The 25691-nt window shown below is 51.4% G+C and overlaps 1 protein-coding gene across 6 annotated transcripts; it reads left to right on the top strand.

Annotated features, from left to right (window-relative positions):
- The first annotated feature begins 1350 nt into the window (after positions 1-1350).
- On the top strand, positions 1351-24612 carry MTHFSD (methenyltetrahydrofolate synthetase domain containing). Of its 6 annotated transcripts, none has more exons than XM_022582983.3 (8): positions 1351-1470; positions 4706-4795; positions 5344-5457; positions 7643-7756; positions 10474-10564; positions 13628-13740; positions 13952-14077; positions 19835-24612. In XM_022582983.3, exons 2-8 carry the CDS (start codon positions 4733-4735, stop codon positions 20309-20311), a joined length of 1098 nt encoding a protein of 365 aa, XP_022438691.2. In that variant the 5' UTR covers positions 1351-1470; positions 4706-4732; the 3' UTR covers positions 20312-24612. The 6 variants fall into 6 exon arrangements, with proteins under 6 accessions (XP_022438691.2, XP_022438687.2, XP_022438688.2 ...); XM_022582979.3 differs by lacking the exon at positions 5344-5457 and adding an exon at positions 5490-5603 and having other exon boundaries at positions 1359-1470; positions 4692-4795; XM_022582980.3 differs by having other exon boundaries at positions 1365-1470; positions 4692-4795; positions 5383-5457.
- Positions 24613-25691: the final 1079 nt, after the last annotated feature.

The following is a 25691-nucleotide window of genomic DNA, read 5'->3' as shown; positions in this document are numbered from 1 at the left end:
CCTCTCCAGGCAGCTGGTGACTCTGTCTTGTTTCTCTCTGCAGCCCCAGTGCCTTGCAGGGTACCTTGGGGCATAATAGTGCACAAGAAGTGTTTATTGAACGAATGTATGACTTGTCCGAGACTTTCCTCCCTAATAAATAAGGGAAAATATAACGCATGCATACTGTGTGCCAAGATGTTCTGCCTGTGACATCTCATTTAATCCTCTTTTGGGGTAGGTACTGTTAATATCACCATTTTACAGGGGAGGAACCTTAGGTTTAGAGATCTTAAGTAACCACAGATTTTCAGCTACAAGTGAGAGAATCAGGATCTCTTAACCCATTAATTTGCTGCCTCTTTAAGATTAGGGTTAGCGTCTTGGAAATTAGAGTCAACTTAAAACGTTAAAATACAAACTTCTATATAAATAAAAATAGTCTATATGGAAACATACATTTATGTAATTTCATAACTATATATACACAGTCAATAGCGTATGCGCGAAGGCATGACTTCTGAACACATGACTCAATGTCTATGAAATTTTAGCTTCTTATACCACCGCCTTGCAAACCTAATTAACCCGGTAGGGTAAAAGGATTCATTCTCAGAGCCTGCAAGAAGCGACTGCTCTCTGGGAGGTGCAGACAGGGCTTTGATTTTTGGACAGGGCAGGGAGAGAAAGAGGTGAGGAGGCTATATGTTTTTCACCGAATTTGCAGACTGTGGGATGTGTGTTCTGAGCCCCAGAGAATACACCAGACTTGGAATCACCATCCTGCCTGAAAGTGACCACCGGGTCTCACGGTGACGATAAGCAAGGGAGGCCCTAGGGGGCCTGTAAAGGACCGAGTGAAGCAGAGCGGCTCCCCAGGGGGAAGGGAATCTTCTAGCTTCTCGGGAGCCAGCCTTTTTTATTAGAATTATTTATTTGTTTAGCACTTTAGGAGGGGTGTGTGTGTGTGTGTGTGTGTGTGTGTGTGTGTGTGTAGATGATGCAGGGGGAAGTCAGGAAACAAAATAAACTGTGGCATTTAACGTTTGTAGGGTCTCACAGGAGAGGGATCGCGGCATGGAGGAGCAATCCAGGCCGGCTTCCCGGAGTAGGGGGCCTCTGGGGAATAGAAGAGGAGGTAGCTGTGTTTGAATTGGCAGTGGGTTCCGACAGGCCAGGGGTTGTTCACTCGGTAGCTCCCCAGCGCCCGGCAAACGCGCGTCGGAGCAGGGCCTCTGTGCTTGGCCTGCTCAGAGAACAAACCCTCAGGCCCCACGCCCACCTCCCTTCGCAAGGCCCGCGGAGCCGCATGCGCATGCGCGCCGCGGAACGTTCCCACCAGGCCTCCGCGGCTACGCCACCGCCCGCACCCCCACCCAGGCCAGTGCGCAGGCGCTTGGAGGGCGCGCGCAGGTGTCGTCACTTGGTGCCGGACTCCGCTGGCTGAGGTGTCGCGCACTGACGGCGTCGCCGCCATGGAGCCGAGGGCGGGTGAGGGGCCGCCGGAGGGACCACCTGAGAGACGGGCGTGGACGCGGAGGGGTCCCCGGGGATTGGGCAGACGGGACGTGGAGGGGCGGGCGGGGTCTCAGAGGGGTCGGAGCCGGTTGCGGGGTCGAACCTGCGGCGGGTTGGGACCCGGATACCCGACACTGTCAGTGGAGCAGGTGGGAAGAGGAAGGGAGGCCATCTTCTGGGTACGTGGTACTGTCTGTGCGTCCCCGTGAGATGTGTCTCCCGTATCACGTCCTCTTTACAGCAGGAGAAACGGAGGCTCACAGCTGCTGGCAGGGGCACGACTGGAAGCCAGTTTAACCTAAACGCTGGGGTGCTGCATCACAGACCTCTTAACGGATGGTTTCCGAGACCTAGGCTGTCCCAGGCCCTGCCCTAGGCCTCGGGGAGGCTCGCCCCAGAGCCCCTGAGCTTTGGTTATTCATTGCAGAATTGCCTGGCAAAGGTGTTACTAAGGCCGTTGGAGCCCCAGGGTCTGTTAAAGCCCGGTTCGACAACCGTGAATAAATCCCCTCCTCCCTGACTGTCCGGGTAGCACGGAAACAGCACAGTAAACAGGTGCCCACAGTTCAGTGGGATGGTGACAAAGGCCTTCGGAGATGCCAGGAGTGACCTCAGGGCTAGAGATAGAAGGAACGAGACCCAGGCTGACCTGTTGGGCAGTTACGGAACAGGGTTCATGCATTTCTCACATTAATATATGTCGCCTTTTATTGTTCTAATTATTTCCCATGTTTTGGTAACTTCCCAAGGGCAAGAACCTGCCCTTTTATTCTCTCCCTCCCCTTGCAATTAGCCCACTGCTTTCTAAATGGGAGTCACTGGGATGTTTGTGATTTATTGACTGTGGAGCAAGGGCCCCAATGCCTCCATCTCTTGTGTCCCACACAGCACTGTGCACAGTGTTGGGGATATTATTGGATGTCTGGGTTGTTGGTGAAAGTGATAAATATAGTAGCCTTTTAATAGTTGTGTCGATGTAATGGTTTCTGTTTGAAAAAACAAGCAGTGAGCGTGCTCTGGGTTCCTCAACGGGGGAGGGTCCTAAAGGAGGGACGTCTGTCTGTGACCGAGCACTCAGAATACTTTCTGGGGGAGGTGGCGTCTCAGCTAGGCCTGAAGGGACAGGAAGCGGAGAACCTGGGAGGGGAGGGGAGGAGAGGAGGTACAAAGGCCTGAAAAAGACAGGGGGACAGGCGTGTGGGGCTAGGGGCCGACATGGTTGGGCCACTTTTTGAATTCGATGTGAGAGTGACAGGAGATGAGGCTGAAGTGGCCGGCAGAGCTCTGCAACTCATTCCACACCCTGTGCCAGGGATCCTCGGGGCACTGGAACAGCGTGGAGGGGAGACTTCCTGGAGGTGGTGCCGAAGCTGGGCCTTGGAGAGTGAGGGTTTGCCTGAGGGACAGGGAGTAGAACAGACTTTCCAGCAGAGACCAGCAAATGCAGAGCTCCCGGCAGGAAAGAACAAGCCAAGTGCTGGAAACTGCCCGCATGGCCCTGCCCAGGCCCACAGTAGCGTAGTCTTGGCCTGCGTCCGTGAAAATGCGTGTACGCTCGAATCTGCATTCTTGATTTCTGCAGTGGTTCAGAAGCACAGCTAGGGTCAAGAGGCACCAGCAGTGTTTGCAGGAAGTCCAGGAGGCTCTGGGGCCTGGCTGTGAAGGGCCTGGTATGGCTGCTGTTCCAGGGGAACCTGTGTCTAGCCTGTAGGCATAAGCAGCGGAAACCTTTGGCTCTGGCCCTGAACACCTTAAAACTACACGTAGGGGTTTAACAAATGGCTATAAAATGGGCAAGGGCTGTAAGGCATACATCAGTAACAAGGTTGGAAACCACCTGTTGCCCATCAGTCTTGAGTAAAATTTGACCTGCCCCCATCGTGGAAAACTGTGCAACTGCAGAAAAGGGTGAGGGTGCTTTTGTATACCATATGGACCAGTCTGCAGGATACTAAGTAAATAGCAGAGTTGAAAGCAGTATGTGTAGCTGCGTGTATATAGCACACCCTCTTAGGGAAAGAGGATGAGGGCAAGAATGGAGTGTCTCCAGGGAGAAGTCTGAGATGCCTGGGGAAGAATTCACTAGAACAAATAGGTGCACTGATTGCCTTGGGGGAAGGGACCTGGTACTCAGCAGACCGTGAGGAGAGAGGCTCTTCATCATAGATGCCTTTGTATGTTTTAAAGCTCCATTTACAAAAGAATTAAGCTTTTACAATGTAATTTATTCACAAGACTCAAAGCCACACAATTCCTAAATGTTTATGGCTAGAAGCCAGCTGCCAGCCACATCCCACCCCCCAGGGTGGTGGCTCCCAGCTCTCTGGGCAGCTCCCTTGTGTCACTTTTGAGCAGCCTCCACTCCAGCAGGGGAGACTGAGGACTTGAGAGGTTGAACCTGCCCGTTTCCTGCCTGGGTGATGAGAGGTGCCCCGTCACACCAAAGTGATTTGAAACAGACTTCTGTATGAGTGCAGGGATATCCTTTCGGACAAAGAAAAACAAAAATTCAGTGACTATTTTAAAGTTGTTTATATGAATGTGCTGATTTTATTTTTTCCTGCTTAACTGGAAACTGCTTTTCATGGTTCTCCGTTCCAGGAGGGGCACGTGGTTGGTGCGGATTTTCTTAGGACTTTCCCAGTCACGTCATTAAGGAATATTTGTTGCCTAAAAATCCATTACCAAAGTGAGGTCTAGAATAAAGATTCCCGCAATAAAGGGGGTTGTAGTTGGTAATCCAGAATAGTAGCTGGGCTACGAGTCACTTAGGTCTAAGAGAAGCGAACAGGACTTACAGGAGTGAAGTAACCACAGCTGTCTCAAGAGCGATAGACTGAGATCACAGAGACTTAACTGAGCAGAACTGGTATCTCCGCGTGAGGGGTTAGGAATGCTTGGGTCCATGGCTTGGCTTGCGTTTGTTCTCCCGCCGCTACAGGTTCATAGAACTAGCTTAATTAAACCCTTGGTTTACGTTGAATTTACACTGTGTTTGGACTGTGGCAGTTTATTGAGGTGTAAAAACTTATCACTGACCCTAGTTTTTCGACGTAGGGATCAGAAGCCCTAGGTTCTGTCTGGCGGGGCAGAGCTGGGGGTGCAGCGGGAGCGGGCGAGCGCTGGGCCCTGGGACTGCTGCGCTGTGGGCTTCCTGTCTGTGCGTTTATCGGTCACACCCTTTACTGCCATAGGTGTTTCCAAACAGGACATTCGTGAGCAGATTTGGGACTACATGGAGGCGCAAAATTTAGCTGATTTTCCCCGGCCTGTTCATCACAGGATTCCCAACTTCAAGGTACTGAAGCTTTCCTGGAGCGTTCACAATGAAAGCAGGATACCCCTAAATGAGTAACAGTGGTAATACAGTTACCTTCCTGCTTCACGGTGGATTTGAACTCGGTGAACAGTGAGTGGTGTGAAATCTGAACCAGCTGGCCGGGGTGTTTTTATGCTTTGAGATGTCCTTCACTCTCGAGCACCTCTTGCCTTTCTGTGCAGGGTTGGTGGGTGGGTCGCATCTTGCCATGAGGAGGTGCTAAGGCTGCTGTTCCCCGTTTGGCACAGAGTGAAATATTTCTCCTGGCTGGAAGCATTCGCTTGTTGTGGTGCCTTTTCACACAGTTGGCTCCTAAGGAGTGATGTGCTCTGAGAGGGAGCCCCAGCCAGCGAGGCTGGCTTCTCAGCCCTTTCTACCTGGCTGCTTCCTTAGACATTTCTCGGGTGACCCCAGATCTGGTCTCAGAATCGGCCCCCGCGCCTGTCTCGGGGAGATGCTGGAGCATCAGGCTGAGGGTGGCCCAGGGTGGTGGCCTCTTAGTAACGTGCACTTGCATTTAAAAACAGGGTGCTTCTCGGGCCGCTGAGCATTTCCCACGTTTGCAGGCGTTCAAAATGGCCAGAACCATTAAAGTCAACCCTGATGCACCCCAGAAAAATGCCCGCTTCTTCGTCCTCAACGTAAGTGCACCTCTGTCTATCTGCCTAACCAGGGCTCTTATCTGGCTTGCCAAAACATCAAAGATCTCGCGGTTTTTGCCAGAACGCAGGAGGTTAAAGTGGACCCTGATAAACCGCTGGAAGGCGTCCGGCTGCTGGCGCTGCAGGTAATCCCATTCCCTGAGCCTGAGCCCTGGCTACTGAGCGGCCCACCTTCCCCAGGGGGCTGGCAAATGTGCACAGTCCCACATTTGGAAAGATGGTGCTTCTGACTCCCTCCAGTGCAGAATGTGTCCTTGGAGTTGTTTTTTCCAGGACGGTCCAGAACTCTTCCCTTGTCTGTCGGTCTAGAAGTCCTGAACATCTCTGAATTAAAAGAGAAAAGACTTTGAAACCATGACTTTGAGGCATCCCAATTCTAATGTACCTCTCCAGAAGCGAACAATTACAATATATTTCATCTGCTACATTTGTAATACTATAATTCTTCGAAACTTGATAACCCATGAGTAAGAGATCTGATAAAAGAGTCCCCAAAATATATGAATTAGAACAGTGTTTCTTAACGTAGATATAATAGGCCCCTTTTCAAGAAGAAATATAGTATAAGAAATAAGTATAAACATAAAACTTGATATAAATTATAAGGCTCAGGATCTTATGTGACTGTAAAACCAAAGTAAACATGTAAATTACATATAAACAAAACTATAAAAGCAGTAAAATTCAGATAACATCACTCATTGAAAGTAATGGATGATGTTTTGCCGAAACAAAACACGGTTCACAGTGAGTGTAGTGCTGCGTGTGGCAGGGCGGGGTCTGTGGGATTCTGCTGTGCGCCACCAGGCCTTGGGCGCTGACTCAGTTTCCCTACAACTCCTGAGACTCCTCGATCTGCGGGCGCCTTTCATCCTGTGTGGGAAAGTGCATACCTCGGCAGGCAGGGATGGCGTGATGCCTACGGCCGCAGATCACACCTGCAGGCACAGCTTCCCAGGCTTGACCCCAGACCTTCATTCGGTTCTAGAACCTGTTCATAGTAAACGCCCTGATGGATCTTTGAGATCCCTGGGCCTGAGCACACTGGCTGTAAGTCAGCACCCCTGAGGAGCTTTGGAGACTCTTGCCAGTGTCCGCTTCTGAGTCAGGCTCGAGTGGAACTGTGCACTGCTGAGTCTCAGAGCCCCCCGGGCACTCTGGCATACAGCCGGGGGGTGATCAGGGTAGTGTGCAGTGTACCAGGATCTGGGGACTACAAATAAAGCCACCCACCCCTGTCACACTCAAAAGGAGAGTAGCACGTACTCGCTGCCTCTGCTGAAATACTCTTCTCGGGGTTGAAAACCTTTTTTTTAATAAGCCAAACTGTGTTTTTATAGGTCTTTTGTTGGTCTCAGGCTGTCATCTCCTGCACAAAAAGTAAAACAGGTGATTTTTTACATGAAGGAGTTTATAAATGTTATGATTGCCTCATGGCCCACCCTGAATAATCTGCAGCGGTGTCCTTGGGCCTTGTTGCTCCAACTTCCTTGCATATCAGGATTACCGGCTGCGCTTGTTAAAGCAGGTTGCTGGGCCCCACAGGGCTTCTGATCACTTCTGACAGGTGTCCAGGGGCTGCTGACGCTGCTGGCCAGGGGCCCCCACTTTGAAGACCCCTGCCCTGGGGCTCGCAGTAGGTATTTGAGAACTAAATAGAAGAAGACGGTTATCAACACAGGTCAATATAAAATACTAATTGTAATGAGCACTGATCTCTCAGACTGTGATTTATTGAGCAGCAAACTAGATATAAGTGCTTGACGGGGTAATGTTTTCAATGTGGCTGTGTAATGCCAGCTTCAAGATGAAACATCCCTGTACCTGGATAGTGCTTAATGCTGGGAGCAGAAGGCCCAGGAAGGTCGTCAGGATTTGCATTGTCATTTTCACCTGTAAGCATTGTGAATGGCAAGTAGAGTTGAGTCAGCGAGTTTTACAAACCCCCTGCCCCTTTATTCTGAGGCGGGGTAGTGCAGCTGCTCTAAGTAAAATGGGCCCCCTGTATTATTCACTTGGGTTTGCAAAACAACTCATCTCCTTGGCACACACCCCAAAATGAAGGTAATAGTAACTTGCTTCTGTTCCTGAAATGTTAAAAGTATACACAAGAAAGTTCCCATCTTAAATTTTGTAATTTATTGATTGTCTTTTCTTTTAAAAGAGCAAAAAAACATTGTTGGTTCCAACACCACGACTGAGAACGGGGTTGTTTAATAAGATCACACCACCCCCCGGGGCAACTAAAGACATCTTGAGAAAATGTGCCACCTCTCAGGTAAGTGTGAAAAGCAACCGTAGTGGCTTCTGGTGAGGTAGAACAGTGTGAACGCGCCAGAGCTGAAATCTGTGTTTAACAAAGCCAAATGAAGAGTGAGGTTAAGTATTCAGCAATCGCGTCATTACAGGAGCCAAGCAGAAAAACTGCCTGTAACTCGGTTTTTCTCTTGCAGTAAGCTGAGAAATAGTAAATTCCCCCGTTAATTAAGAAAAGGGAAAGCCAGTTTTCCAGTACTCTGACGCCCTCTGGTGTTAACTTTGGATGCTGTTCAGATGCCACCAGAGCAAATGGGGACACAGGGTAGAATTTCCAAAATATGTTCAATTGGAAATTGCCTCAGCAAGTGCTAAAGTAATAATGGCTTTAGTGATTTAGCAGTATGATTTTCTTCACTACCTCGCGATGCCATAAAACCAGTGTGTAAACGTCACATTAGACTGCCTTATAATGGAATTTGTCTAGTATTTTAGAGATGAAGAAATAGAATCTGGTGACTCTTCAGAGTTCTAGAGTTGACCCCAGGTCATTTGCTTCCTAATCCGGTGGGAAGAAGAAATAGGGCATCAAGATATTCCTTTTAAAAAGGGATTTTCCACTCAAGTCTAGTGTATAAAAAGTGAATGCTTTATCGTTATTTATTGATAACCTGTCTTATTGCAAAAATAGAATTTGATGTGGCATACAAAAATATATATAATAAAGTAAGATAATAAAATACATGTAGGAAAAAGAACAAAGGGAAAATAAATGCAGAAAAATAAGAGATAACCCTGGTTCTGGTCAATGTTCAAAGTGCCCACCCCGTGATCCTTTGCAGTTGGCGGTTGTGGCCACAGATCTGAGCCCATACTTCCGCGAGCTGGCAGGGAATGTGATCTGTTATAATTGGTAGGTTCCGGACAGTAAGAGCAGCCTCTTTCCACGTATTGAGGTCCAGGTCAGACATGGCCGTGGTGCTGGTGTAGTGGTCTGTGTCACCCTTAACAGCATCCCACTCCCCTCCGAAGGGTGACCGACATGGCGCTCGTTGCCAGGAGGCCCTGTGAAGTGCCGGCACTGGCTGGTCCCGGCCAGGGTAAAGCCAGACCAGCTCTCACAACTGAGCTTGCATACAGATTGAACTGTGTTTGGGCTCTGTTATATCATGCGATACCAGATGGAAATCAGAGATCCAGGGCCATGAACCTCAGAAGGACAGAGCGCAGGTAGAAAAAAACCAAAGATTTTTGTTTTCTTTGTGGCAGAGGAAAAATGGCAAAGGAGAGAGAGAGACTCTTAAAGCCACGTGTAACGCAGATGCAAATTTAGTACGATTATTATTTAGGTTGCCAAAGCTTAGTGGTGAAATGCCGCCACCGTGCATATCACTGTAGGAGACTGTGATGTAGCCTTACTTCTTGGCAGATAAGACTCTGAGTTTGTCCCTCAGCCCCCTGCCACTGCCACACCCCAGCCACCTGTGTGTGCCATCGTGGTCTTTGTATTTACTCTTTGACTCAGGTGTGTTCTGGTAACCACCCCAGGGGGCAGACAGAAAGGTGTGTTAACTGCCTCATAAGTCCCTCTGCCCATCCGGTGACTCTTGGTTGAATCGAACAGGATCTTGGAGAGTCAGGGTGACTCCTGGTTGCTCACGCTGTGTCTGGTCAGACTGAGCAGGTGAGGCTGAGCCCCCGAGAGAAGAGGGGGCCTGACAGGTCACAACACAGAAAACCCCAGGCAGGTGCGTGCTCCCCAGGGCTGCCAGGCACCAAGCGCACTGAAACAGGCTTGAGGACATGGGCCGTGGGCAAGAGACCTGCCTGCGTGGCCGCTGTGAGCTTAACGAAAGACACGCTTTCCTGCAGTGGGGGCACTGCGGGCCGATGACTGCGGTTTGATGGTTGGGAGGCCCCAATCATGGTACCGATCCTATAGGGACTTGTCATGTGCTTGTTGACAGGGCACCGTACCACATCCAGCGACCACTGCTGCCGGGTACTGGGCCGTGCAGCATCCTCCTCTGGTTTCCGAAATCCCCCTGTCACTCATTATCAGAATCATGGCCACAGGAGCCTCCCTGTGCTTTGCACACAGGCCTCCATTAGTCAGCATAAGTGGGTGTGCTTTGGGTGCTTTTTGGTTGAATAATTAATATGTTAGGAGTGATCAGCTGTTCACGCAGAGCGAGGCCTCCAGTGTTTCACAGTGAACTAATATGTCACACACGCTTAATGGCCATGTCTTACATGCTAGACGCTTTACCTGCGCTCTGTCATTTCATTCCAACATGTCAGACGAGGCAGGGCTGGTATCCCTGTCTTACAGAGGAAGAGACTGAAGCTCAGAGAGTTTCCTCCTGTTGAGGCCACAGAGGAGAGGGATCTGGACCCAGTTCCTTGTGACTCCCGAGCCTGTATTCTAATCACTGGGCTCTCCTGCCTCTTGGAGGAAAATGATTTGTTGAATATTATGAAATGAATATCCTAGTCATTGTGCTATCAGTTCCTCCTGATGTCTTTCCTGGGGAAGAATTGTGGGGAATTGTCTTAAAATGGTTCTGATCCATGGTTTTCCTGAGCTGCTGCTTCCATGATGCTGCGTGTTTGCTGTGGGATGGTGCACGTGCTTGCTTCCCTCGGGAGGCTGTTCAGACCCTGAGTGCCTCTCCCCGTGGGTTATGAGACGGGTGGCCTCTCCGCCAGGGAGCTTTCAGGCCGCGTGTCTGTCCGCAGGGCGTGAGGAACTACAGCACTCCCGTGGGCTTGGATTCCAGGGTCCTTGTGGACTTAGTGGTGGTGGGGTCCGTGGCTGTTTCTGAAAAAGGTAAGATTAAGAACAGAAACTCTCGGATGTGACCACTTGCCCTGCAGCCTGCTGTTCCCCCAGAGCTCCGGTCGCCTTTCAGACGTTGATGGTGAGTGATTTCAGCTTTCTGGGCGCGTGCCTGGCCTGCATAACCACTGCATCTATCACTCATTTTGAAGAATTAACTCGGCCCCTCCCACTCTCAGCCCCACTCAACACCTTTACAGCATTTTCACTTTTCATAACAGGAAAAATACAGTGAGATAATCTCTCTGCAGGTGGTGAAAGGTTTCCCCTCTGTTCTGAGGTTACTGGAGCGCGTCGGTAAATAGTTGTCTCTGGAGAGCCTCCAGGAAGTGGAGAGACGTTGGGTTCCGAAGCTCTTTTTTGTTGTGAAGCAGCAGCCTCCTGGGCAGTGCGGGGTGTCCTGAGCCTGCCTCTGAGGCCTGGAGCTTCACCCCGCAAGCCTGTGAGCAGGGACAGGGTGGGTCACTATGCCAGCCTCTGCCCTGGGCTGAGCCGCCCTCAGGACTCGTCTCTGGGGTTCCCTAGGGCCTCTTGCTCTCTGCCCTGCCCCAGGCCCAGCTGGGTGCTGTTGGAAGCGAGCTGCTGACCCTGCGGCAGGATGAGCACACTGCAGAGCTGCGCTTGTGTGCGGTGATTGGGGCCCCCACCCTCACTAGGAAAGCCTTCTCTCTCCTCCCTTCCCGCCAGGAGGATGTCCTGAGGTGCTCATCCTCAGATCTCCCTTTGGAAGTTAGTCGGCCAAAGCCAAGTTCTTCCTTCAGTAGAGGTTCCGAATAAACGGTTGGCGAGCAGTGCTCCAAATCGTTCGTTCTGAACCCTGAGCGTCGTGTTTTAAATGCTGGCCTTTAATAGCATCGCCTTAAACTTACTCTTTTCCCAGCTCCTGCTCTGAGCTACTGTGTGCGGTGCTTAGGAGTGACATGTTACAGGTCTTTATTCCTCGTTTTCCTTGTACTCACAGTTACAGATAGATGCTTTACCTGTGTCCTCAGGGACGGGTACACGTGAGCACACGTGTGCCCACTGTGTGCCACATGCCAGGCCGGCACTGAGTGGACTCTGCGGTGGGTCCTCGGTGGGTGGGCGGAGCAGACATGAGAGCTGAGCTACAATACGACGTGCTCAGTGCTGGAAACAGAAGCCGGGGTGGACGTAGGCGGGCTCAGAGGAGGGACTCGCCAGCTTGGAGCAGGGTGACCTCAGAAGAGGCCTCAGGGTTGGCTCCTGCGTGCCAGGTGTGTTCGAGGCAGGCGGGGCAGGACGGGGAGAGGGAGTGCCGTGGTCACGTAGCACGGCCCTCTAGTGTCTGGGGCTGTCCTTCCAGAGACCGGAGGCCAGATGCCGGGAACTGGGCTGTACTCTTTCGGCAATGGGAAGTTTGCAAAGATTTCTTCTTTTAAAAGGACGTCAGGAGTTTTCTTTTTAAATTCAGGATGTATGAAAAAGAAAACAATGTTTTGTAACTGTCACTGTTTAGATAACCCCCTAATTAAAACAACAAAATCACCATGCATGTGTTTAAAAAAGGTGGATAGCACAGAAAGCGTGGCCTGGCCACTTTCCGTCTGCCTCTCCCCTGATGCCCACAGAAGTGTCAGCTTGTGTGGTGTGAGACACGGGCATCTCGAGTGTTGTGTGTGTGGGCTGCACGTTCATCCTGGTTCTGTTTCCGCGCTGACAGTGCGCTGTGCCCTGCTGCTGCTGCGTCTGTGTCTCCAAGGGCTCTGCCCGTCAGCACAGAGCTCAGCCTCCTCCTGTTCATCGGCCCTGGCTGATAGGCGTCTAAGTTGCCTCCAGTGTTGGTTTCGGTCTTTCCCTTGCAAATAGCGCCAGAATGAGGTGTCGTCTTATCGTATGCTCTAGGGGTACCTTTGAGGACCATCTGTGGGGTGATTCCTAGGAGAGGAATTGCCAGACCAAAGGGTTTTTAAGTCCTGATGGATGTTGCCAAATTACCCGCCAGAAAGTGTGCCCACCTCACATCCCCGCCCCTTCTGCGTGCCTCTCTCCCTCTTCTGTTAGTAACTAGAATTATCCCACCAGAAAGTGTGCCCACCTCACATCCCCGCCCCCTCTGCGTGCCTCTCTCCCTCTTCTGTTAGTAACTAGAATTATCCCACCAGAAAGTGTGCCCACCTCACATCCCCGCCCCCTCTGCGTGCCTCTCTCCCTCTTCTGTTAGTAACTAGAATTATCCCACCTCGGTTTTTGCATCTGGTAGTGAACAGTGGTGTTTGAGCTGCCTCTTCATTTGCATCTGATTTGGGTGAGCTTGAACGTTTCTCCTGTGTTCCCTGTGCGTCCGCCCGTCTGTCTCTGGGCTCTTTGTACCCTTTGCTGTTCTGCTGTTGAATTCTGTGCACGGTTGAAGGCTCTTCACTGTAAAAGTAGCTCAGTCAGGTCTGAATCTTACAGGACGCGTGAGTGATGGCGCTTACACGCTTGCTGACGATGGTGACGCTACAGAGAAGTCAGAGCTCCCGGCTGGCCTGGGCGTCCTGCCGAGCAGAGTAGCTGGACTCGGCGGGGAGCTAGCAGCGTGCTAACGTCCCCTGCCTGCTGTCCTGCGTTCTTTTCTCCTGCTTAGCTTGTCCTGCAGCCTCAGAGGATGAATCCTCTCTTGTGCCGCATTTGTGAATTTGCAAACTAGCGCTAGCGCTGTTTAAACCGCCTCCTGCCAAGCTGTGGGGCTGCGCTGGGTGCGTCCGTAGTGCTTTTACAAGGCAAGGCTGTGCTGTCTCACAGCCACGTCCCTGGTTTAGACTTCGTGCTTTCGCTCCATGATGAAAAAGATTTGCCTTTAGTAGGAATTTGTCCTTAGTGTTTTTAAAAACTACTGTTTCACTACTTGTAGACGTAAAGCTCCCATAAATGCAAGCGCAGTTTCCTTGGTAAAGGAGAGGTCTGTGTTGAAAAGGCTCCAAGCTCACTTCACTGTGTGTGAACCGCTGCGTGTGGCTCTTCCTCTGTAACTCCTCTGTCCACGATGAGAAACGTAATCCTGCGTGGTTCCCCAGACCCCACAGAGACATTGATTCTCTGCGTTGTTCTTAGGCTGGAGAATTGGGAAGGGAGAAGGCTATGCCGACCTTGAATACGCCATGATGGTGTCGATGGGAGCGGTCAGCCAGGGGACGCCAGTGGTCACCATCGTCCACGACTGCCAGGTGCTTCCTGGGAACAGGCCAGCAGGGTCTCCACCTTCACTCCATGCCGTGTCGGGCATGGCGTCGCTCAGCCAGGCTGGATTCGCTTGGTGCGGCAGCTCGGCCTTGCCCACGATGGGTTTGGGGGACATCATACTTCCACCCAGCGGTGCAGCCAACACAGCTGGGGCCGTATCCCTGTCAGCTCCTTCACCCGCTTCTGTTTGACCAGGTTGTCGACATACCTGAAACACTCCTTGAGGATCACGACCTCACCGTGGACTATATTCTCACTCCGACTCGAGCCATCACCACGGGGTGTGAGCGCCCCAAGCCAACAGGAATCGTGTGGCCCAAGGTGGGTCACCGTGGTGTGCAGCGAGGCCCGTGGCTTATAGGCACCTCCTCTTTCCCTGCGTTCTCTGTCTGGCATGGCAGCTGTCCCCAGGCCTGCATGGCTGTGCGTTAGAGTCCCCCATGAGTTTCTGAACATTTCTGCTTCTGAATCACAGTCTCCAAGCGTGGGCTGGAGAATCTACTTTGCAAACCTGCTGGTTCTGACGAGCAGGCAGGGTTCAAGGTCTCTACACGACACCAGCTCTAGGCAGCGGGAAGTGACCAACTCAACTAGGAGAGCTGATGCCATGAGTCTGTTTGCACGCTGGCTTTCACTTCTAAGAGCTGCCTTCTGCCGTCCCAGCTCTGCATGGTCCTGATCATCAGTCTGCCTTTTGCAAACCCAGATTTTCTTACTGCCGTCTGCATCTCCATGCAGAGCCGAATTGGCTAGGAGGCAGTACCCGAAGCCTTCATAAGCTGATGCCGTGGTGACTTGCATCTCCAGAACAGGCAGTGGCATGGATCGCAGAGGGGTCTGCAATTGGAGTTTGACCCCAGAAGCCAACCTGTGGGTTTTGATGCCATCTGCTGGTAAATAGCCAGAATTACTGAGAAAACCGGAGAAGTTGTGCTCTGTTTGCACTGAAACTCCTGGTCAGCTTAGCATGTTTGTCCCTGTTTCACATTCCTTAAACCTGAGTCATCCAGAGCTGGAAGGCCTCCTTCCAGGGGGCGTGGGAGTCAGCAGCATCCACCTCCGAGGATGAGCCCTGTGCTCTCACCGCACCCTGAGGGCTTCCCCACAGATGCCTGTGCTCCTGCCAGGAGAGCCCCTGAGGAGAGCAGAGGGGAGCACATGAGACCCTGAGATGGGGTGTGGGACCGTCCACGTGCACCCTGAGCACCGGGGAGAAGGCGCAGCATCCTTCATGACTATGAAAGAGTCCCTCGGGACAGTTAGAACTTGGGCTTCCCCAGAATTCAGGCCCACAGCCTCCCTTTGAATGGCGACTGGCATACAGGCTGTGGGAGCGAGGTGGCTGTGCTCAGAGGTGAGCACGCGGTCTGGGGAGGATACATCACAGGGGCGGCCACAGGGAGGCTGCAGGTGCCCTGGGGCCAGCACTTCATAGCTGAGGGCCAGCTGCAGCGCAGGCTGGGAGGATTCTGGGGGCCTCTCCGGGGAGAGAGAGTTGGTTGCCTTGGAGAATAGCTGTGGTTACAGTCTGCAGATTTTAATAAGAAAAATACAAAGAAAGCAACAAATTAGGTTATCAGTTGTGTTAGATGAGTATAATCCCTCTGAGATGAAAGGAAACCAAATTCAACCACAGCTTCCTGAGACATCTCAGCCTGCTCATCGGGATGTCGGCTTATTCATCCTCTTCCCGAAGGATGCTAATCGTTAGTGAGGCCTTGGCAAGAATCCCTAGCTTGTAAAAGGCCATTTCTTACTTTGGGTCCTGTGTTCTCAGTTCTGCAATGCAGAGCGATGGGTCCTGTGAAGGCAAGGACTCTCTCCAGCCCCTGGGGTTTCTGTCTTGGCCTTGCTCTGTGTGCAGCCAGAGCGCGTTTTCATTGACTTTGGGGACAAAGTCCCTAATCCCACTGAAGATTTTTGTTTGTTTGTTTTTGCGGTACGCGGGCCTCTCACTGTTGTGGCCTCTCCCGTCGCGGAGCACAGGCTCCGGACGCGCAGGCTCCGGACGCGCAGGCTCAGTGGCCATGGCTCACGGGGCCCAGCCGCTCCGCGGCGTGTGGGATCTTCCCGGACCGGGGCACGAACCCGCGTCCCCTGCATCGGCAGGCAGACTCTCAACCACTGCGCCACCAGGGAAGCCCTGCACTGAAGATTTGAGGAGGTGGTGGGGGCAGTTCAGTGCTGGGTTATAGTGCTGTTTCAGGTTGGCTCTTTGTTTGGCACATACTGGTAAATCCTTCTGTGATGCTCTACCCAGAGACTCGTCATGTAGGGATCAGACTCGAGGAATTTGCCTCTTGTCTTTATCATTGGAATATCTGGAATCCCCTTTTTCTTCTAAACACTGTAGCCCTCCCAGATGCAGTGTTTTGAAATAGGTACCAAATGTGATGTTTTTTTTTTTTAACTCATTCTTAATACCCAAAGACTGTACAGCATTTGATTTTCCAGCCTTTGCTCCAGCTTCTCAAGAAATGTGAGTACTGCCCCAGCCAATAGACTGATCTGATATGGACTCTGTTTCCAGCTCCAGTCACTTCGGACAGTGGGTCTCCTCGACCCACCTTCTAAGTCTTGCAAGAGACTAACGTGATTTTTATGGAAGTTGTAGTTCTCATTAGAAATACTTCTAGTGTTTCTGTTTAACTTTGCCAGCAGCTGCTCCAGCACGTCCTGGCGTTCTAGAATGAGATCATCCCTCCCAAGCACCTTATCTTCTGGTCAAGCGAAGTGAGAACCAGAAAGAAAAGCAATTTATCCCAGAGTGTAACCCCGGCGTGTGGCGGAGGGAGGTTAGAGCCAAGTGTCTTCTTCTTGGGTTGGCAGCAGATGCCTCGAGAGTCAGATTTCTGATTGTATTGGACTTAGCGAGCATTTCTAGGGGACAGGTTTAATTTAATCTCTAAAGGGAACATATAGTTATAAATGACTGCCATCTGCATGCTTCAGCAAAAAGGGATCGTAGCGTACAGAAAAAATCAATTTTGCTTTACACTTGCTTTTTAAATGGTATGATTCGTTACAGAAGGGCATACATTTTTTTGCTTGATTAACAAGCAAAATCTTTCATTTCACATGGCAAATAGACAAAACCTAACAAATGTTCCTAATTGCCAGCCAGGAAAAATAGCCGCAGTGTGGGTCCCGTGTGGGTGTCCAGCCCGTCCACTCGGCTCTCAGAAGCCTGTCGGCTGTAGGGCCACCATCAACCTACACCATCCCATGAGGAGCACATAGGTGGCAAATGGCTGGGAAAGTGGCAGAGGCCCCCTCACGGTCAGGGAGGTGTGTCCTTTAGAGCTCACGGGGTGGGAGTGGCGTGGAGAGGGAGCTGACACTGGGCTTTGTTGTTCCAAAGAACATACCGCTCTCAGGACGAGCAGTTTTACGTGAAAGCCTCGCATTTCTGTGTTTCTGTTTCCAAAGATCCCTTGGTGTTTGCCAGCGTGGCGGTGCTGTGGACTCAGTTCACAGTGTGTGCTGGAAGGCTTTCCTTATCCTGCAGCTGACTGCAGTTTGTATGTGCGCCAGCTTGGGATCAGGTAGCTCCCGGGGACGTGCACAGAAGGATGCGTGTTTGCTTCACACACGTTTTAGGGTGGATGTCTGCTGCCTGAGCGTGGAGCCTCACCCCGTGGGGTCAGGCTTCATGAGAACACGCACCTCTGCCTGAGGCAGCCCTGTGGGTCCACTGGGCACTTTAGGGGTGCTCATCTGGCCACAGTGGGCCCAGCGGATGCACGGTGTTTCCCAGGAGGTGTGGCCTGGTGGCTCCCGCTGCTGGTGCTTGGACTGGGGTAACGTTTAGTTCTCTCATACAAGGACATAGTCACACTTTTTCTCTGATTGTAATTACAGTTTTAAATTTGATCATTCTTTCTCAATGCTAGATCCAGTAACTTAAGAAATCCCCAAGAATCTAATTATGACCAGTTTAAGTTTGCTCCTAGGTACTTTGAAAGAAGGCAAGAATGTGAACTCCTTCAGAAGGCAGGAGAGGGACGTGGCAGGGAGTTGGGTTGGCCAGGCTCGCGTTGTCTTTGGGATTCTCTGGGAACTGGAGGCTCTGGAGGACTGCTCTGTGACTTTAACCACCTTCAGATGAGCCAGTTCAGGAGACGGCAGAGGGTCAAGTGGATGAAGACTCCCTTTGATCAGGAAGAGTGGCTCCATCTTGTGGGTGTCTCCGAGGCATAGACGTGGTTTTTGTTTCTCTCTTTGTATCTGAACAATGGGAAGCGTGAGAAGGAGGGAGTTTTTCTTTGCGCTAAGAGTGTGCTCTGTTCTGAAGACCCGAGTGGTCGGGTGCCCCCGCAAGGCTCCTGACTTGGCTGTGCCGGGGACAAGGGCAGCATCTGGCTGGGGAGAGCTCTGACCCCCAGGCAAGGCTTTGCTGCGGTGGAGAGCATCACGTGCATAGCACTGGGAGAGAGGACCGGGACGAACTTGGTGAGGGTTAGCAGCCTGTAGGTTTGTGAGAAGATACTTGCCGTGCTTAGGTGTTCGTGTTTCTTTAACTCTTATTCTAATCTATTGCTTCTCAACCTGGGACCTGTGTGCCTCTTGCGGTTTGTAGGTCCGGGAACAGGTGCTGGGAAATTGTACAGAGAATTGTGGTGGAGCCCTTCTTGGGAGGGAACCCCAGCTTCTCTCCAGGGTCCCTGACACCCCGACAAGGATAAGAACCATTGCCCTAAGTTACATAGGATCGAGAGCACTGGGGCTAGTTGAACTATTTTTGGAGAAAAGTTATAGCTGTCCACCTTGTGTGCTGATCTGTGTTCTGATGTACCCACATCTGTGGGAAGCCCGTGTTTGGACCATTGCTTGCCTCTTGGTGACTGATTTTTTTTTTTTTTCCGGCCACGCTGCACAGCTGTGTGGGATCTTAGTTCCCCAACCAGGGATTGAACCCATGCCCTCAGCGGTGAAATCATGGAGTCCTAACCACTGGACTGCCGGGGAATTCCCTTGGTGACTGATCATTTACATGCTTTGTGCCCCAAACAGAAGACAGAAAGCATCTCTAAAGAATGAATTATTGAAAAGAACTAAGCATGGCTTTCTGTTTCATTTCTGCCTTGGGATTCCTTAAGAGACGTGAAGCACTTCTGCCCCAGGCTCAGCCCCCAGTGCCCCTGCCCCACAGGACGGAGCCGTGGGTGTCCTGTTCAGGCTTCACCTCGAGTGTTGGGGCGCTTCTGTCACCGCCATTGCCGTGGGTGCTCAGGAAACACTTGCTGATCAATTTGACCAAAAAGCCAAAAGTGTCTTTTGTGTAAAAGTCTTTCTCTTTGAGATGAAACATTGTGTGTGGGATGCGTTATTTTGTAGCCTGATCACCCTTTGCTAGAAAGTGTTCTCCATGTAGCATTCTGTTTCACATTCGCCTTGTCTGTGCTTTTTCCCGGAGGTCTGGATGGGTTTGGCCCTTAATTAAGGGGTGCGAGGTGAGGGGTGGGGGGAGGCTGAGAAGGAGATCCCCACGGCCCCATTAAAGACCTCATCCCACCCAAAGGCGTAGGTTGGGGAGGAGACGGGTGTGGAAGCAGAAACCGCCCCATTATCCTGGGGTCCCCAGGGCGGTTGCCATCTGTGACCCTGTAACCCTCATACCAGTGATCTTAGCTCCTCCCCTTCTTTTTCTTTTAAGACTTTTTTTTTGATGTGAACTTAAAGTCTTCATTGCATTTGTTGCGGTATTGCTTCTCTTTTATGTTTTGGTTTTTTGGCGGTGAGGCATGTCACATCCACACCCCCTGCCTTGGAAGGCCAAGTCCCAACCACTGGGCCGCCGGGGAAGCCCCTAGCTCTTCGCCTTCTGCGCAGGAAGCCGTGGCTGGCTGCCCTCTGGGCCCCCAGGAAGATGGAGAAAAGCCGTCTGGTTCCTGCAGCGGCCACGGCCTGTCTGGCAGACGCAGAGTGGCAGACGGAGATGGCTGGCCTGAGTGGACGGAGGCTTCCACGAGCATGTGGGGCAGAGGCCCCTGAGTGACTGCTTTCTCCTCCCTTGTCACCAAGTCATGGTCCCTTTTGGACACCTCAAGAATAGCTGGAACTGCCTTGCTTTTTCAGATCAGCTGTGAGATGATGGGGAAAATGCCAGTCCTCAGAAGCCTGCACTGCCGAGAGGAGCAGGCCGGGAAGGACGTCACCCTTCGGGACAAACACCGGAGCCTGCCGGGTGCCCGGGCCGCCCTGAGCACCGTCAGAAGCCCGCGGGAGCTGCCCTCGCTGGAATCGGGCTCCTTGCAGGGGGACGATGTGCCTTCCAGCACTGTTTACGTTGGGAACCTCCCCCGGGACGCCCGGGTGAGTGAGCTGAAGCGAGCCCTCAGCGCACGGGGCGCGGCGCCCTCACGGCTCACTTGGCAGGGGCCGCAGCGCAGGGCCTTCCTCCACTACCGGGACCCGGCCAAGGCCTGGCAGGCCATCTTCCGCTTGCAGGGCTTCTGTCTGGGCACCAACACAGCGAGGGTGGCGCTGGCCAGGCATCAGGGGGCCAGTGGCCCGGCGGGCGGCCGCGCTGGAGAGCCGCACCCTGACCCGTGACAACATCCCGCTCCAGCCCCCGGCGAGCTTCAGAGCCCGGCACAGCGGGATGTGGTGGAGCTTTGCTGCACGAGCTGCTTTGAGTTCAGTCCTCTCCAGGCAGTCAGAGCTTCAGTTGCTGCCTGGTATCTCCTGAGGAGCAGGGAAGTCAGCCGTAATATACTTCCCATCCTCTGAAGGCAGAAAGGCCCGTGCTCAGGCTTTGGCTTATCCTGGTCCTTCAGCCTGCTGGATGTCTCAGCCCTGCTAGTGTCTTGGTTTAGGGGACTGAGTGGGCAATAAACAAGTTGGAGTAAATGCTGACTGCAATTTAGGGGAGTCTGTGTTTTGAACTTGAGAGGTGTGGGGGATTAAGAGAAGGTGGACAGAGGACCAGCTGCAGAGGCATGGCGGCTCAGAACCAGAAGACATCCTTGTGTTCCTGGCTCCTTGGCCTGGCACTGCTAGAAGGGAAAAGATGCGCTCAGCTCGCAGAAGCCAGGTGCTTCAGTCCCCTGGGTACAGACTGCTTGTCACACCTCAGTCCTGGTGTCGGAGATGGAGGCCAATCTGACGTGGACCCTCGGCTGTGTGGTCTCACCTCTGTCCCCTCCTTACCTTTCCAGCCACGCTCCTCCCCCGGGGTGAACACCCTCTGCTCTCGGCCAGCTGCCCCTGAACAGCAGGGAGCTCTGTGTCTAGGAAATCCTGGCTGTCAATGAGTTGTCCCAGCCTACGTCACAGACGAGGCCAGACAGATGCTCACACACTCATTTGTCCACTGTCGTTATGTTTTCCGTATGTTTTCTTTCCCTCCATTTCTCTGTTCCTGAAAATCAAGCGGGATTTTGGCTGAACTGTGCTTTCTAAACGGAAGTGCTTTTGCAGTGATCCTGGGTGAAAAGCCAAGATAAGCATTTAGGTGGAGATTTCATTTTTTTTTTCAAATGTATCTGCACGGGACATTTTAATTTTTCCACCAGAGGGTCTTACTGAGCATGTTTTAAACCCATTATCATGCCTCAAGGGGCAGGCCTTGCCTGCACTTTGAAGATAAGGTTCTCAAGGCTCTCAGTCTCCCTTTGAAAAAGCATTTTCTCATTGGTTTTACAGTGAAAATGCGGTGGAGACTTTGGAAAGAGAATTGATCCTTAGATTTGCTCGGTTAAATGCAGACTCCACATTGACATGAGCAAAACCAGGGGGTAGAATGTCTTAACGCAGGGCAGTCCAGGCCGTAGGACCTCTGGGCTCACTCTTTCTCTGCCCAACCCCTGTCCCTTGGCTGGTTTCGTTTTGTCACTTGTGTTCAGCTTGGCCATCCCAGGCTGACTGACCGCCCAGTCCAGAGTAGCGACCTGATATCTGAGCTCCTTGCTCCGTTCCGGTTGCTTTTCCCGTTTTTTCCAGAATGCCTCCTGTCTTTGGCATGTTCTTGTTCAGTTTTGGTTGATGTTTCTGTCGTTAACTTGCTGCCGTTGGAGTAGTGCTACAGGAGGGCAGGAAGTGAGTCTGTCCCTGCCTTTACTCCTCACTGTGCCCCAGCCCCAGCCGTGAGAACCACCTGCGGATACACAGCAACTCAGGAGAAGTGCAAATGTGAAGGGCTCCGTCAGAGCCAAGGGGGAGGCTGGGTCCGGGCCTCAGCTCTGGGGTCCGGTGTCTGGTGAGTCTGGCGCCAGCACCTTAGACTGTTGAGTTGTGCACATCAGGGATGATCCCTCCGGGTTGAGCCAGAGTGCTGGGTTTTCTGTCACTTTCAGCCGGGCTAATCCAGATGTATTGATATACAGATAATCTGAATGCATTCATCATTTTTTTTATATTTGTGGACAGTAGGTTAGTATGAGGGAAACTAGGACCAAGGGCCTGAAATATAAGCCCTCCAGATGTGTCACCTGCGCGCCTCCCCTCCAGTCGCCTCGGGCAGCCCCAGAGCCGTTGTTCTCAGAGCCGCCAGGAGGGGCCTCAGGGACCCTGCTTTTCGTTCTCAAAGTTCGAGTATTTGTCAGCATCATAATTGTATAATTCGCATATTAGAAAATAATGGAAACTGAGCGCTTGGCAAGTTGCTGAGACTGTATGAACCCCTTTTAAGTGGATTTGTCACGATTCATGGGTCGCATCTTGTGTTTTCCTGAGTGGCGCTGCAGTTTTGCTTGCAGATGCGAGGAGATTCCTGCCACCCTCAACTCTGCATGGCGAGCGCTGGCCCTGGGGCTTCACTGTGTCTGCTAACGGTTCCTATGTTGTCGGCAAGTCATGGAGCCTCTCCGGGCATTAGCGTCCCCATCTTTACAAAGAGAGGGTTGAGCATGTTTGTTTCTAAGGCCTGAACGGTTGTAACGTTCTGTTTCTTTTAAGGCTCACTGCTCACCGTCACTTAGATTTTTTTCTGTTTATAAAAGTAAACTTATCCATTCTGGAAATTTGGGGATATCAGAAGTACAGAGTGTCACCCCTCACTCCACCACTTAAGCAGCCTTGACACTGCCTCTTATTTACTTCCAGTCTTTCCTCTGTGCAGTTTTAAAACATAGCTAGGATTAACAGCATGAGCTTCAGAATCACACAGGTTCGGCCGAGAGCATCAGTGTTGCGGCTGCCCGGTACCTCCTGTCTGAACTTCCACGTGCTCACCTGTGAGTGGGCATAGTGATAGGAGCTCCTCTAGATTTGTTGTTTTGAAGGGTGAATAAAGCAGCTTGGATTTACTTCTAAGTCGTACCACACGTAAAAATAAATTCCAGGCTAATTAAATATCTAAACATAAAAATGAAGGAATTTGGAAATAATAAAAGAATGTTTTCTAATGTTGGGTTAGTAAAGGATGGGCAGGGCCCTGAATTTAAGGAGAAACTTATTCCTGGTCCTCTCCTGGAATGTCAGGTTTTGGTGAGTATGGAATCCAAATGAGCCCTCCAGGATGAGCTGTCTGCGGGATGCTTCTCCAAGCGACGGCATTAACCAGTGTTTTTAAGCATCGAAATTTCTATGTGTTCTTTTCTAAAATTTGTCACTATGCATAAATGATTTTATTTAGTATTACTTAAGTCGTTTGGGGAATGTTAAGATAAATAAGCTTTACAACGTGTGTCTCCTACTTCTAAAATCGGCCTCTGGACTGGGTGACTGTTACAAGTGGAAACAGCTGCTCTCAGAAAGTGCAATGGGCTTGTTCGGGGCTCCAGACCCCGGCAGAGGTACAGCGGGTACTTGGACCCTGGCCTCTGCCCCAGGAGCCCTGCCGGCTTCTCTACATTACGGTTGGCCCTCAACACCTGCGGGTTCTGCACCAACCGTGGGTTCACCCAACTGCAAATACTGAGTCCTGGATGTGGAACCCATGGATATGGAGGGCCGACTGTATTACACAATTGGATATAAGGGACTTGAGCATCGGTGGATTTTGGTATCTACGGAGGCTCCTGGAAACAGTCCCCCACAGATACCAAGGGTTGACTGTACTTCCTCTACCAGCAGAGGAGCAGGGATAGCGCTGTTCACACCCCACCCTCCCCAACCCAGCCAGCAGCCCCTAAGCGGCCAGGGCGTGTGGGAGCCAGCCCTCCTAGACTCTCAGGGGAGGGGTTCTGTAGGTCTGCCCTCCCATTGTCCTTCGGCCATCATTTGGCCTTCCTGGTTCCCATCCAGCGACGCACACAGACCTCCCCCAGATGCCGCATGAGGAGAAAGAAACACGATGACACAAGACTGCAAATAGAAAAGGCTGAGAATAAAACTACCCAAGAAAAGAGAACCCGTGTAGCTAAAACCACAAACGAGTTTATGTTTGGTGAAGAGATATTGGAGAGGAGATAAAATGTCGGATGAGAGCAACATTTAAAAAGAAACAGTAATCGGGTCAAGGGATGGCAAATATGGGGCAAATCCAGCTCTCCATCCACACCCACACCCACAGCAGCCATCAACAATCCATCCCAGCACCCTTACTGGCCAAGCCTGAGAAAGCTTTGCACTGGATTTTAAGGAACTGGGGCCAGATGATCGTTATGAGATGAAGCTTTCTGCCTTTTTGCCAAAGGAGCAAAACTGAGGATCCTTCCCTTCACCTCTTGTTTTCCTGGGGAGCGTTGCCACCTCTTACCACCTGCCTCCCCCCACAGGCTCCCAGGAAGCACCTGGCTTGCAGAGGACTCTTCCAAAACTTCAGTTCTGCTTCTCACACCCCCTGCACTCAGCAGAAAGAGCTGAATGGGTATTGCTAACCTCACTTCCCCTGTATCTGGATCTAACCCAACCAATGTTCCAAATACAGTAGATACTGTGGACTCTATAGTCATTTTCAAAATGGGTTTTTTTAGGGGGTGGGGTGGGGTGGGGTGGGGCAGGGCTATCCTGGGGAAGTCTGTCTTCAAGATAAATCTGACACAAAACTCCATACGTAAAAGCAGGAAGAAGAGATTAGTGTGTAGGTGAATTTACAGTCACCTCCCGCAGTATTCTTTAACGGGCGCCGCCTACCTGAGCCCCCAGCTGTTCTGCAGCTGAGGGTGGGGTGCCGAGCTCAGCTGGGTTGGCTTCTGTCTTCGCTCCTGATGGTAATGGCTCAAATTTATTGAGCTGTTTAAAATGCTGTGGAAGTTGTGAAGTGTTAGCCCAAGGTTATTCAACAGCCCCGCTGAGCCGAAGGGGTCTGTGCCGATCCCCGTGGATCTGGGCCCTGGGCAGCTGGGTGAACACTGCTGGCTGGCATGCGGAGGCTGAGGACCTGGCAGTTTTCCCCTCATCTTCTCAGGACGCTTGTCCTCAGAGCCTGGTCCCCACGCTGTGAGGAAGCCCGAGTTGCCTGGGCCGGGGCCTAGCAGAGGAGTGCGTACCACCACCTCACCGTCCTCGTGGGTGTGCCATCTTGAAAGTCGGTCCCCAACCCCAGGTGAGCCGTCTCGGCCGATGCCTCCTGGAGCAGACAAGGGCTGTTTCCGCTGAGCCCTGCCCAGATCTCAGTCAGGAGTGAAACGAATGCTTTCTGCTGCTCTGAGTTTAGAGGGTGATTTGTTTTTCATTAATAATCAGTTGCATAATTTCATTTATAACAATGTTACCATGTGAATTACGTGATGCACTTATAAATACGCCTTACTGCAGATACAGTTTAGAGACACAAATTATATAGATGCGCGAGTGCGTGATTCCATTTATATTATAACAGTGTTACCATGTGAATTACGTGATGCACTTATAAATACGCCTTACTGCAGATACAGTTTAGAGATACAAATTATATAGATGCGCGAGTGCGTGATTTCATTTATATTATAACAGTGTTACCATGTGAATTACGTGATGCACTTATAAATACGCCTTACTGCAGATACAGTTTAGAGATACAAATTATATAGATGCGCGAGTGCGTGATTTCATTTATATTATAACAGTG

Source organism: Delphinapterus leucas, chromosome 20 (genome assembly GCF_059928025.1).
Source record: "Delphinapterus leucas isolate spDelLeu-1000000601 "Yukka" chromosome 20, BTC_Dleu_Yukka2, whole genome shotgun sequence".
In the NCBI taxonomy this organism is placed as follows: domain Eukaryota; kingdom Metazoa; phylum Chordata; class Mammalia; order Artiodactyla; family Monodontidae; genus Delphinapterus; species Delphinapterus leucas.
This window is presented reverse-complemented; position numbering and strand designations above follow the sequence as displayed.